At 42.9% G+C, this 13,317-nt stretch overlaps 2 protein-coding genes across 6 annotated transcripts; one reads left to right on the top strand and one right to left on the bottom strand.

The window, feature by feature from the left end:
- The first annotated feature begins 21 nt into the window (after window positions 1-21).
- LOC124308212 (tenascin-like) lies at window positions 22-6,217 on the top strand. 5 transcript variants are annotated; one of them, XM_046770702.1, is made up of 9 exons: window positions 185-394; window positions 1,410-1,602; window positions 2,778-2,906; window positions 3,613-3,753; window positions 4,301-4,435; window positions 4,745-5,002; window positions 5,438-5,533; window positions 5,623-5,694; window positions 5,790-6,217. In XM_046770702.1, the coding sequence occupies exons 2-9, from the start codon at window positions 1,470-1,472 to the stop codon at window positions 5,888-5,890; spliced, it is 1,065 nt and encodes a 354-aa protein (XP_046626658.1). In that variant the 5' UTR covers window positions 185-394; window positions 1,410-1,469; the 3' UTR covers window positions 5,891-6,217. The 5 variants fall into 5 exon arrangements, with proteins under 5 accessions (XP_046626660.1, XP_046626658.1, XP_046626659.1 ...); XM_046770703.1 differs by having other exon boundaries at window positions 185-455; XM_046770704.1 differs by lacking the exons at window positions 185-394; window positions 1,410-1,602 and adding an exon at window positions 22-52.
- On the bottom strand, window positions 5,887-11,931 carry LOC124308211 (juvenile hormone esterase-like). The gene is made up of 9 exons (XM_046770700.1): window positions 11,669-11,931; window positions 10,765-10,905; window positions 10,489-10,654; window positions 9,839-10,024; window positions 9,093-9,289; window positions 8,750-8,915; window positions 8,506-8,687; window positions 7,722-8,023; window positions 5,887-7,252 (listed from the first exon to the last, which is right to left on the bottom strand). Exons 1-9 carry the CDS (start codon window positions 11,864-11,866, stop codon window positions 7,054-7,056), a joined length of 1,737 nt encoding a protein of 578 aa, XP_046626656.1. The 5' UTR covers window positions 11,867-11,931; the 3' UTR covers window positions 5,887-7,053.
- Between the last annotated feature and the right edge of the window lie 1,386 nt (window positions 11,932-13,317).

Genomic DNA, 13,317 nt, shown 5'->3' with positions numbered 1-13,317 from the left:
CGGTGCAACTGCGTCGACGTCACGCAGCTATGATACATGGACAATCCAGCAGGTAAAAATCGAGTGACGATCACACGGTACCACGGAGACTAGAATAGCCCGGTGACGGGAAGCGATAAGATAAAAAGCGTAAGTAGATAAGGTGCACATAATTGAGGTATCACGAACGTACCCTGGAAGCATGGCGTCACTCACGTCTCGACGCTAACCAGATTCGTGGCTTTTATAGTCCGATTAGCGTATAGCCGCGAAAAGTACACGGTGCATACGCACGCATACCTACCAATAATTACATTTTGTAGTGCAGTGAAATCGAACGAGATGCAGATTATGGGAGTGAAAAAGATCCCATGATTTAGGGGGGAAATAGGTTCAGGACTACGGTTTTTTCAAAGTGATTTTCATCAATTTTTTTTGCCAAGAAAGGAATGTGCATGATTTAATGAAACTTTGAGGTAATATTTTATACGTGTATTGAAATGAATATGGTAATTTTTTTAAAAGCATTTCCTCGGGAAATGTGGAAGATATCAGTTGTCACTCATCGGAGGTCACCATCGGACTGTGTAGATTCTGGAAGCCACAGTTTCCATCTGAAATCAATAGGGTTTCAAATTCACTTTGAGGACACGTCTTTTTTTTATATGAACCTAAATTCGGAGTAACATCATTGTTTGAAGTATCTCTTCATTGTAAAAAAAGTTTCAAAATAATGCTAAAGAATTACGCTCTTTTGTTTAAATACCTCGAAAAAATGCAATTTTTTCATTTTTTTGGTGAGAAGTTTCAGGTTCACATAGAAGCAACACATGTCTTTAAAGTAAATTTTAAAATCTATTTATTCCAGATAAAAACTGTGGCCTCCAGAATGTACACAAACAGCTAATGATATGTTACATATTTTTCGAGGAAATACTTAGACAAAAATGATGATACTTATTTGAATATATGTACATTGAGAAAAATTTCATTTGTTACAGTAACTAGAAAAATTCAGTGAAACAGGTAACCATTTTGCGCTATCGTCGATCCTTTTTTGGTAATTGCAACGCAAAATCGGTTTGTTCGGTTTACTCTAATTTTTTAGTTAAACAAGGCTTTAACGTCAATTTATTGTTGCACAAGCATCAAATTTTCGCAACACTTACAAGAAAATATAGCAACAGTGATCGTAATGAGAAAGAATAGTAACATATACTAGACTTTCCGGTAACAGCTACAAGCTTAATTCTCATTTTGTACCTAGAACTAAAAATTTCTCTCAGTGTGTAAAATGTTACCTCAAAGTTTCAATAAATTACATACATTCCTTTGTTGTCAAAAAAAAAAAAAAAATCATGAAAACCACTGAAAAAACGTCGTCCTAAGCCTGTTTCCCCCCCGTAAATAAGTGAAAAACGTTCTCGCAGAAAATCGGGGAAACCTTTTTCGAGGGGTTGCGAAGCGGGGAGGCGAAGAAGAGCCCGGAAATGCATCGTCCCGGTCGGCTGACCGGAACCCCCGTCTGGTCGCCGGCAGTCCTCGTAGTTTTTCAACTGGTATTAGTACGGCTTGGTTCAGTCGTCGGCGCGACTCGGCACCACGCGCATATTCTCGACAGACGTGAGTTCGCAGTACGATTTTCGAGTTGGCCCGAAGGCGTGTGAAAAACGTTCGTCGTTGGTATCCTCGGGTCGGAGTATACACCGCGTGAATAGAAAGCCCCGGTACACCAGTCACGGCGTGACCTCAACGATGATACTGCGCCGCTCGCGAGCATGGGAAACGCCTAAGCGGTCCCAAAATCGGGTCCTCCTATAACTTACTCGACCGGATTTGTAGGGCCCCGAGTTTCTTACCGCCTCGGATTAGGCCCACGCTAGCCGCTCGCGTCGTCTGACCCGAAGTGAAACTGAACCGCTTCGGGCCCCGCAGTTTCGAACGTCCGCGTCTGGCCCGCGTCTGGCTCACAACGAAATTCGGCGCACTTGGCCAGAGATCGTGTATCTCGTTGCTGTGATTCGGGAACGATTTCCGCCACCGCGAAAACGAAACATCACATTGTACGTAAGGAGAAAATATAACGAGACGAAGAAACGCGAGTAGTGCCGAATAGTGCCTAATGACGAGACCTCGGAGTACCGAATCGATAATAATAGTAACAATAATAAACGTGATTTTCGCACGCTCGTTTAACGCCGTTGTCTGCGTATCGATGCAGCCTGCCTCGCTGACGGAGAGGAATTTGGGAGAGCAAAAACCGAGTGGGTACATCATCGTCGTAATCTTCACGTAACTTGTAATTAACCAGTGTAAATAGCGGTAGTTATTCCCCGTCTGTGTACAGACGATTAACAAACGGGCGTAATTATACGGCCGATTTCGTGTTTGACGGAGCGTGTTACGTAACCGCGCGCCAATTCTCACCGCGGCGCCGCGACGCAGTTATTCAAATTTTCCCGCGTTAACGGGCGGGATCGCTGTTGCGGACCTTGGTAACGAAAATTGGAACAATTAACTCCGTTTCTCCGTCCGACTGCTTTGACGGTTTCCGAGGAAACGAATTTTCGCGGTTATTTATCGACGTACCGTCGCGACGAGCATCGGTATTGTTGATAAAAATTTGTCGTTGCGAAACGAGCGGCGCGAATCGATTGGTTTCGTTATGCGCAAAACGCGCCGAGTATTTGAACAATCCTGTTACGCGGGCAGATGCGGATTGGAATATAAGTCGTGTGCTCGAAATTCGTGCGTCAGATTGTTGACGGTTGATTTCATCTCTTTTCCCATGATTCCAGAGACTCTGGCTGCCTGTCATTATGACAGTGACTGCGTGGAAAACGCTTACTGCCTGTCACAGGAGACCTGCCAATGCAAGGAGGGCTACTTCGTCGACAGGAACAGAACTCACGCACAGTGTCTGGCGAGTGAGTATAATATCGGTATACGTGAAAATTTACAAACTTATCTGACCCAGTGATATCTCAGCTGTGGATTATTTTTACAACGCGTGATCACTCGGTTCGATTTCTTTCGCTCTTCACTTTTACCCGGTCCATCAATTAGCTCGAGATTATCGTCACACCGCGTTATCAACTCGCGCCGAGGCGGATACGGGCTGAACCTAATTAGGATATCGCTGATCCATTGTATTTTGGACTCGTTGAACGTGCGGCGAGATAACATAAGTGGAAGTATCTTGCTGGTTTCGTTCCGGTCGAGGACTCGTGCACGACGAATTTGCCTCACCGATATACAAGCATGCGGTGCGAGGAGCATTGTGTTTGTGAGGATATACCGGGTGTGACGTTGTGAAATATGCTTCCCTTTTTTGAGCATGATACACCAACTGCGTAAACAAAGAATGAAAAACATTGTAGATGGCCAAGCCTGCCTCGGCGAGCAGCCTGCACCATCTTGCAATACACGAATCGACTTTTATTTATATCCTCATCCAACAATAAGCTGCGCGGTGTCGGAGAACCCCGTGGCACGGTTAAAGGTCCGATCCGATCCGGTTACCGCTGCTATAAATTTGTGAAACTAGTCTGTTGGCACGGATTCACGCGCATTGGTACAATGCATTCGGAATTACCGAATGAGGTTTGTTTTTTATTTTTTTTTATTCCTCAGTCGCCACCAAGCTCGGGGACCCCTGTATCATAGACATGCAGTGCCAGGTGACGTTCGCCGCTCAGGCGGAGTGCCGGGACGGAGTTTGTGGCTGTTCCGAGGCTTCCCACTTCCAGGGGGGACGATGTTTCGAGACGAAACGTGAGTGCAGACGTTGGAAACTTGACTTGGGCTTAGCTGATGAATCCGAGTGATTGAGACAGAATAGGAACAAGGTATATTGAAAACGGTGCTCTCACGGAGGCCTCTTCAAGGCTCCACAGACCGTGACTGATGATTCGAGATGTCGGTGATTTGACTCTCCTGCATTTCCTGGTGCGGGTATAAGAGAGACACCGCGGCCTGTGAGTGTATTGGTGAAACAGGTAAAGCGTTGAAAGGCAGGTATAATACCTGCAACGTATAAGTATTAGGAAGACCGCGTGGTCGTGGCAAAAGCTGGCTTAGAGGAACCAGCGCAGATGTAAGGTATAACAGCTAACCGTATTATACTCATAAGTATAAAGAATTCCAAGTCGATTGAATCGACCGTTACGGAGGAGGAAAACGGTCGCCGTTTTAAACGGGATCCACTGCGTTATGGTTCACGATCTGACGACGATTTATTATCCTTGCGCCTTTCGGTCGAGTGTCGAAGCTCTTGAAAATTTCTCGTTCGTGTATGTGATCACAAGATCGAACATTCCAGGTATCGGTCAGATCTGCCAAGTGACGGATAACTGTCATATAGAGGGTTCGCCGAGCTACTGTGTGACCGGGATCTGCACTTGTCCGTTCCAACATCATCCGAACGAGAACGGAACCCGGTGCATAAGGAGTTCGAGTGAGTATGACGCTGAATTTGAATCTACCATTTTGAATTTTCAAATTTTGAGTTCAGATTCGTAATCAGCGACCTCGAAAACTCACCTGTCGCAGATTTCATCTAAATCCTTTCGGTAGATTTGACGTGCCTCTGAAAGGGTTGAACGGAATCCACCTTATTGGGGGCACGGATTAGAGTTGCGATAAGAATGTGAAAAAATGAGGGAATTATTTATCAATTATTCGAAGCCCATCCGGAGGGCGAACCGGACGAAATTGAAAAATGATCTTCTCAAGGAACACCCTAATGTGTATACTTTCGTCTCAGTTTTGGGGGATGAATGCACCGTCGACGAGGAATGCGTGACGATGAACTCCAAGTGTTACGACGTCTGTCGGTGTCGGGTTGACCACGTAATATCGGGGGATCAAAAGCGGTGTTTGAAGGTTGCGAATACCGTCGGTGAACCTTGCGACGAAGACTCTCAGTGCCAGGAGTACGTGAGCCACTCGGAATGCAGAGAGGGCAGTTGCGCGTGCGAAACGAACTACCATCAGCGAGGACCCGTCTGCATGAAGAGCGTCGGTGAGTCGATCTACATCGCGAGTTTCAGAATTGGGGATGAAATTATGCTGCTGCGACATCTGGTGTCAGAATAATGCGTTACTCCGAGTGCGCCGTATTTAATTTTAAAAGACTTCTTTAATCGTATTTTTTTAGATCTATCGATTCCTTGAGAAATAACTAAAGTTTCACAGCTTGCGCTGAGTTTTCTGTGCTTTCTTATTCGCGTGATTGATCTAACAATAAAGCAATTTTATGGTGGGCCGGTTCTCGCCGCCATATTGTTTACAATTAGCCACGCCCTCATTTCGTTCACAATATCTATAAATTTGATTAATACAAGACTTGGACGCTCGCGCGTTTTTTGCGAATCGTTGGAAAACTTTTGAAGCACACTTCCGTATTTCGCGTCGAAATTATCAAGTCTCATGCTTTTCTCGGTACGTACTGTTTCAGAGCTGAGCGGGTCTTGCACTAGTCATCAACAGTGCGTTACGCGGACTCATAAGGATTCGAATTCGTCGGAGGTAACCAGCGTCGATTGCGTCGATGGTAATTAAGCAATAAGTTTCCTTGGTTTCTCGTCTTAAGGGGAACGACGGACGTTGTGCTCTAATTACGTTATCTTATCTTTTTCGCAGGAATCTGTACCTGTGCAAACAATTACATGACCACCGAGGATTCCCTCGACTGTGTCCGATACAGTGAAAACGGTAATTCTATTTGAAATGCGATCTTCCTCGTTTTGAGTAAGTTATGATTGATCGATTTGGTGATATCTCGGATTTTCTTGACTTGTGAATTTCAGGTGCTTCTACGATCAACTTCGCGACGCAGCTTCTCTTCATATTATCGATATTCCAAATACTCCCCGCGTTGTTTCGGGAAAGATTTTGTTTTAAAACGTAAATTGTAGGCCCATTCAAGGTGCGGACAATTATTCGTTATCTAAATCGCTTATACATATATATGTTATGGTAATAGACCGGAATTTTGAATCTTAAACCCCCAAAGGATGAATCCGTGCTAATCATCTTCGCACACATGCAGTGTTTGGATTATTTACCAGTACAAATTCATCGCATCCAAAGTAAACTAGCTGTATAATGATTATTTATTCGATTTTGTCATTTACTTTCTTGGCGTTTCTTCTAGATAGAGAATTGTAAATAGAATATACTCGTATTCCAACAGACAATAATGATGAAAAAAATATATGTATTATAGTTACTGTTATAGCAATTGAATATTCAGTCTATTATTCCTTGACCAATCGGATCGGTGAAGAATAACCTAATCAACTGATAACATTAAATGATCTGTGGAAAGTCAAGGATTTTAAAAAACCACCTAATCTCCAAACAGAAGCTCACTTTATAAAACTTTGCGTATATTACATAAATCACCAGAGAGTATTGTATTCAATAATTGTATAGAAAAACTACATCAATATCTCACGACAGTTTACTTTTCCCCTCGTTCTGAAAAATTAAACCATCATCGATCCGTGCTATCCAACAATTGTATCAAATTTCCAAATGCAACAATGAACCCGGCGAGTTAAAAGAAACCCCTCCGCAGTGGCAGTAAACCAAGCGATAAATTGAGTCCTGCATCGTGAAACCCGATAACAGTTACACCTTTGAATAATACGACCACAACTTTATTGATCAGAATTAAATTCCCTTCCGCATTTTATATTTTAGAAATACATGTAAAATGTAAAAAAATATTTTCACCAACAGAATTCGATTCTACGTGATAGAAAATGAAGATTGCTATAAGATACACTGAAGAAAACACGGAGGAATGTTATTTAAATTTTTCTAAGTACACATTCAACACCTGCAGGCGAAGAGGATCAACGTATCGATTAACGTTATCTTTGATAACGTGCTTAATTTTTTGTGATGAAATACAGAAGGAGGAAATTCGTACAGTCGCATAATTGACTTTCGCTCTGATTCTGACACACGCAAAATTATCGCCAACTCGGCGACCGTATCTGCGTGATGAATTAATTAAACGATGCAATCTCTGTATAAGAACTCGGTGTGCGGCAGGAAAAAAATTCACAGCTCGTCGTGAAGAAGGAAATCTGCATCCTCGGGTATTTCGCGTTCAAGATTAAGTTCCTCCCAGAGTGCGAGTCGCTCGTTGTAAAACTTGTGATCCATTTTTAGATCTTTCGGTCCGTTGATCGATAGGTATTCGATGTCCTCGGACTTGACGGGATTCCAAGCTACGTCGTAACCTTCCGGAGTTGGATTACTGTGTGCAAGTATAACAACGGAATTAGCCGGCGTGATGCGGATCGCATTATTCGCGTTATGGCCTCGACGACGGTAATTACAAAGTTAATCAACCGAGTTGGTACAGCCCGCGGTGCTGATACTCCAAAACTCAGGCGTGGCTTTGATCTTTAGATCATCTTCGGATCAAAACTTCTCGCCGACACGCGGCGACCTCTCTAATCTCCATCAACCGGAAGTTTTCTGTGAGATTCACCGTTCAACGCCAGAAAATAGGCAATCACGGCTGATTTCTAAATACAAATTGTAACCTCGGTTGCCTATCCGACGGCGTCTAGTGGCAAGTTTCACGGAATGCTTCCAGATTTAAGACGTTGCGCTTCAATTTTGCGTACAGGCTTAATTCGTATTGTTTGAATATTGATTAATACGGTGAAAGAAAAGGAATATAACCGCCGTAACGAGGGTTGGAAAATCTGTGAGAATACCCGTGAATGGCGAAGTTTATCCACAGCTCTAAAGTTCTGTCGATCATCGCACTCCCCTCATCGGTGTGGGCGAATTCCTTGAAGAACGTTTTCTCCAGAGGGTAAAGGTAGATCATCTCGTCCCCGTGACACAATCCTTTGTACTCGGTGTCATCCTCCGACAAGAAGGAAAAATATCTCGCGAAAGTGACGCCCGGATTCTCGGTACCGAAGCGATAGGCAAAAATTGGACTTTCCTGGTGTCGTCGCTGTAATTCGAGAGCCTTGGCCATTGGGTGATAGAAGTATCGATCGGAGAACATCTGCGGAAACGAATGAATCTTTCGATTAGTATAAAACTGATTGCGAGAGTCACTAGTCTTCGGAATTAATAATACAAGTATACTTGTGATATAATACTTGTTTACCTTTCCCTCTAATTGCTTCGACCTTTCAAGTACAAACACAGACAGTATAAAAAAATCGAATATATTTTTTCAGAATTCAAAACGAAAATATTGTTCGAAACGAGGAAAAAAAATGCTGTCGTAAAATTTCAGATCTTATTGATAATTGAAGGTGCCTCATCGCGATTTTTTATTTCACATTTAAATAACATGGGAATTTTTTTTTCAAACCTCGCAATTTTATAACTCATCAACGGATCAATTTACTGATAAGACCAGAACGTATTTTTGCATGGAATTGAACGCCCTACAAAAATGATTTTAAAATTTGTTTAAGGTCCTCAAATATTCTTTTGACTCAGTGTAATAAACAGAATATGAAACCGTATCAAACTCACGTTTACGAACTGTTCTTCATGCTCGATCTTCACATTGTCGGACTTGAAGTAGAAGTCTCTCAGTCTCGTGATGGCGTCTTTCAGCTCCTCGATCGGAAGGTGATAAAGATTCAACGCTGACGTGTAGGACCTGATGGGAAGGGCGTTCCAGTTCACCAAAGTAGGGTCGTAGTTTATGATCCCTGAAACGAATATTCTGCGTAAAAACATCTCTTCCACTTGTTGTCGCTTAGCTGATGTCTACCCGCAGCTCTGAAGAGGCCTTCGTGAGAAGTGACACCGGTGAGAAAAGGAACGTCAATAAAATCTCCACTCTCCAACAGCTGCTTGGGTCTTTGGGTCAGGAAGGCGCCTTCGTGTTCCGGTTCCACCGCCGGCTTCCAGGGTATCAGAGGGTCGATGTGCCACACCTGAAAGTGAATTGGAAACGAAGATAAGAAAAAGCATCGACCATACTCAGCCGCACGTCAAGAGAGGAAATGGAACAGGAGGAAAGAGCGGCTCAGCGTCAGGAGGGATTTTGTTGGTAATCAGGGAATGAATCTTTCGGATCAGAAGACAAAAACTGCAGAGATGCTTCAACTTACAAAGAATATCGGATCCGCCGCGATCAAATCCTCCACTGATTGAAGCCGCAGACAGTTGACAAGCACCGAGGAATTCTCTCTGGAACATTTCATGTGCTTGCCGAGGTAATTTGCATGCTCACGAGCTTCGCCCGGTAGCGATAATGCCCAAGGAGCCATGGCACTTCCAGATTGAGCAATGGCGCGGTGAAAGAGGCCTGGAATCGGTGAAATCAGAGATTCGGTGAAGACGTTGGATTCGCTTTGCGGGAGTAATGGAGTACGTGGACTTCTACGAGCTACGTAATTTGACATCAAACAGCTGCGTCATGTCTGACATCAATCTGATACCACTTGATGTCAATCTTCCTCTGAACGTTCAATCTATTCCAAATTGACCGAAAAAATTGTTTAACACAGTTCTCCACGCCTACCAGTGTTCCTCAATTTCGTTTCATCCACCCTCCCATGGTCTTATTGCCGAGGAAAAATAAAATAAGCTACTCCAAACGCGCTTCAGCGATCAATCATGGCTTTACACCGTGGAGCGACTAATTCGCTTGGCACGCCTACAGTCACTTTACAGAGGCGAATTAATAACAAGAATTTCGTTGAAAGTTTACGAGGCCAACAACGCGAGGCGCTAATTTTGCCTGAAGGATCGCTTTCCGCGCCCTTCTCTCAGTTCTCACCCCTAACAACTTTCGCGACATCTTGAAGCGCAACTGGCGCGTAAAACGAATTAACGTTAATTCGAAGCTGCTCACCCCTCGACGAAGAGCTCATCATGTGAAAATGCACCGAAGCTGCCCCCGCGTCTTGACCCTGGATTGTAACAGTCATCGGATCGCCTCCGAAGGCTGCGATGTTTTCCTGGATCCATTCCAGGACCCGTCGTTGATCCTTGAGCCCGTAATTTCCCGGCGAGACTTCGTCCTCTGTACTGAGGAAACCTGTGGGGGTCAAAATTCGTATTTGTATAACCTTAAACGTGGGATATGTCGCAGACAAGATTTCTCTGTACAAATGAGAAAAAAAAAAAAAACGCAATTTCGACGCCGTTTCTTTATTTTTGAAAAACTACATCGGGGCGTTGCGCACGCGATTTTATGACAAAGACGAACCCTTTCATTAAAACTGGTCCTGCGCGAAACCGGATTAATTAAACACGGCATCGGAATTTTCCGAGACTGTTGTTTCGCAAATTTCAATCTGAGATCAAAGCTACGCCGAATGTAAATAAAGAGAATCTATGGTATCACCGCTTGTTTGAACGTGGAACCTGCGCGAATCCGTATTGCGGTACGTGCCGAACGACTTAAAGCTAGGCTCAAATCGCCGAAGTTATCAATTCTTTGATGGTGAAATCGAGCTCCTTGAAACGTCAAGACGGGTACATGTTCTTTAACGGGCTCACCAAAGACGTTGAGACGATAATTGGCAGAAACGACGACGACGTCATGGTCCAGTAGATAATTTCCAGGAAAGTGATCCCTGGTACCAGACCAGTACTGAAATCCTCCCGAGTGAAAGATGACCATTACTGGAAGGGCTTCGCCTGTCTTTGATTCTCCGGCAGGAATCTGCGGTTGGTAAATTTTTTTATCGAAATGATTAGTCTTCATTTTCAGGACATGGGAATATCAATGGACTTCAGAATTCCACGTGCATATTAATCAGTAAACAGACCCACCTTGGGCGAATAGACGTTCAAATACAAGCAGTCCTCGCTGGATTCCGGATCGTTTGGTCTCCTATAGATTATTGACTGTGGACAAATTTTTCCATCCCGTTTGGCCTCCAGAGTATCCCAAGGCTCCGGTTTTTCCGGTGGCTGCGAAACGACGGGAAATTTTTTTACGTATTTATATGGTAATTCGAATTTATTTCATCATATGCTTCTGTTTCTCTTCAAATATTTGCGCGTTTGTTGGTCAAGGATAAACTTCAAGGGTACAAACATTTTCTAAAACTCCTGACCCCTTTCTCCGAAAGGGTCAAAATGGTCTCACGAAACGGGCTTAAATCCGCCGCTCGAATGAGTTTGAGCAACATAATATTCATTACGGTCGCACTTATCAATCGAAGCGTCTTACATGTGTCAACACGATCGATCCCATCACTCGAGATCTCAGATCGTTTGACGATACTTTGGCCTCAGCTTATCTCTGCCAGATTGACTGCGTTATCAAACAGATTCACAATTCACAAGATTTTATAACAGGGCCATGAAATCAGAGCTCCAAATATCATTTGACATTATTCACAGTTGTGGGAATAAAAACAATTCTGTGTTTCGGATCGATAGTCGCTTTGCAAAATTAATTTTTTTCTTCTAATTACACGTGTTGTAAGCTTTCAGTAATAATGGATAACTTATGTGGCGTGCGACATTCGCATGTAAAATAATTAAACCATTAATTACGAAAAGCTATTTTTAAAACAGGACAGTTCAATCCTGCTTTTCGGCGTATAATTAGAGAAAATCTGATTGACAATTGTACATAAAAGTCTAATTCCGAGCAATAACGCGCGGCAGTTTGCGAATGTTTGAAAGCATGACTGAAACCGAAACTCGTAAGTGAAAAAACACAAACCTTGAATCTGAGATTGTCAACCGGTGGTTTGGCGAAAGGGATACCGAGAAAGGAGTAATACTCTCTACCGAGACGCGAAATTTCCGTCAATCCGATTAGGCAGCCATCCTTGATGCAGAGTCTTGGATCCTCTCTGGCACTCGCTTTGAATGTCGTTATAATCACGAGGCAGAGAAACACGCGTGCAATTCGATCCATGTTGGTCACGCGTTGCCTCTCGATCAAATTCTCGGAGGCATGAATTAATAAACGAGTGTACGTAATATAAATCTTGAATCGTTGTATTTATCAATCGCACAAATTAGATAAAATACAATTTTATCGCCAGTATCACGCCGCGCGTTTATCATTAATAACGATACGCGTATACCGATCGATCGACCACGTGGTCAACCAGTGCCGGTTAAACGAGGTCCACTATTTCTGTATATTATATCTATACATCACACACGAATTACAAGCCCGCGAATTCTGCATCTCGCTCCTATTCGTGCAATGCAACAGGTTTGATCGAGCTTTTACGAATTCAGAAATTATACGAGCTTGCAGCCAAGCCCACGGATCAAACTTTTCAATTTCTGCGAATCTAAATGCAAGCATTATTCACGTGTTCCACTAATTATGATGCGTAGTGATAATTGTACGTGTTGTACGGTTACCACAGCGATGTTTACATTTGTAAGAAATTAAAATTTCTTAGTGTAATTAAAATTTCTTTTACGATGAGCCATCGTGAACATTCATATCCGTAGAGATAATACGACGCGCACAATTTTGCTTACAATTAGACTAATTCCGAGAGGCAGCTCGGCCACAATTACATCTCACTAAGTAATTGATTAGCAGTAAAAATTATTTTGAAACAGATGTATTCTTTCTCATTGTAATACCGAAGTTTGCGAGAGAAATGCCTGACTGGTTATCGAATTTTTTTTTCTTTTTTTTTTTCGCAACCCCGTAGCGACGAATAAATATGAAATTCGAAAGTTTTCGCGAGGAAAAGAGAAAAAGTCGAAGGAGGCCGGATATGTAAGAAAAGTTTACAGGCATGGTCACAAAAAAAATTATACTCACATGAAGAAGTTTGTATAATCCTAATATATATATATATATATATATATATATATATATACGTATGTACGCAGAAGACTTTGAGAAGTGAAAAAACGAGGAAAAGAAAAACAACGTATGAAAAATTCGAGGACATCGAATCGAGGAAAAAATGTAATAAAAGTAAGTGATAGTATTGTGTCTGGAAAAACGTGACGAAGTTGCCAAAAATTTCTTTGTACGTATTATACCATCGTCAGACTCCAGGCAATCAGAATCGATGTAAATTGCTATTAAAACTTACAATTAACCGGTTCACAGCGGTTCTGAGTAATGAAATTATACGAGGACCGAAGAAAAAAGAAACAAGCCAAAATTGAAGCTCTAACAGCGTTAAACCGTGAAATAATCGACCTTTTACCAGGGGCATATAAGTTTTAATTGCGATAAGTGATTGAGTTTCTTAAATTTCCTGCAACTCTCATCGCTCCGGAGGGTCGGATCTAATCCTCGGCTAAGGTGGTTCGGGGAAACGGACTCTCGGCTCTGCTCGTTGGGGCTGGTTTGAAAATCGAGTGTCGCGACTGCAGGGTGCAGAG

This window comes from Neodiprion virginianus, chromosome 6, assembly GCF_021901495.1.
Source record: "Neodiprion virginianus isolate iyNeoVirg1 chromosome 6, iyNeoVirg1.1, whole genome shotgun sequence".
Taxonomy (NCBI): domain Eukaryota; kingdom Metazoa; phylum Arthropoda; class Insecta; order Hymenoptera; family Diprionidae; genus Neodiprion; species Neodiprion virginianus.
This window is presented reverse-complemented; position numbering and strand designations above follow the sequence as displayed.

Coding starts and splice junctions, on each gene's coding strand:
- LOC124308211 (XM_046770700.1), bottom strand. CDS start 11,866: ATGGATCGAATTGCACGCGTGTTTCTCTGCCTCGTGATTATAACGACA. Junction 10,025..10,488: donor TTATCGTCTCAACGTCTTTG/GTGAGCCCGTTA, acceptor TGACCCCCACAG/GTTTCCTCAGTACAGAGGAC. Junction 8,916..9,092: donor CGGCGGATCCGATATTCTTT/GTAAGTTGAAGC, acceptor ATTCACTTTCAG/GTGTGGCACATCGACCCTCT.
- LOC124308212 (XM_046770701.1), top strand. CDS start 2,102: ATGACGAGACCTCGGAGTACCGAATCGATAATAATAGTAACAATAATA. Junction 2,244..2,777: donor TTTGGGAGAGCAAAAACCGA/GTGGGTACATCA, acceptor CCATGATTCCAG/AGACTCTGGCTGCCTGTCAT. Junction 5,695..5,789: donor TGTCCGATACAGTGAAAACG/GTAATTCTATTT, acceptor TGTGAATTTCAG/GTGCTTCTACGATCAACTTC.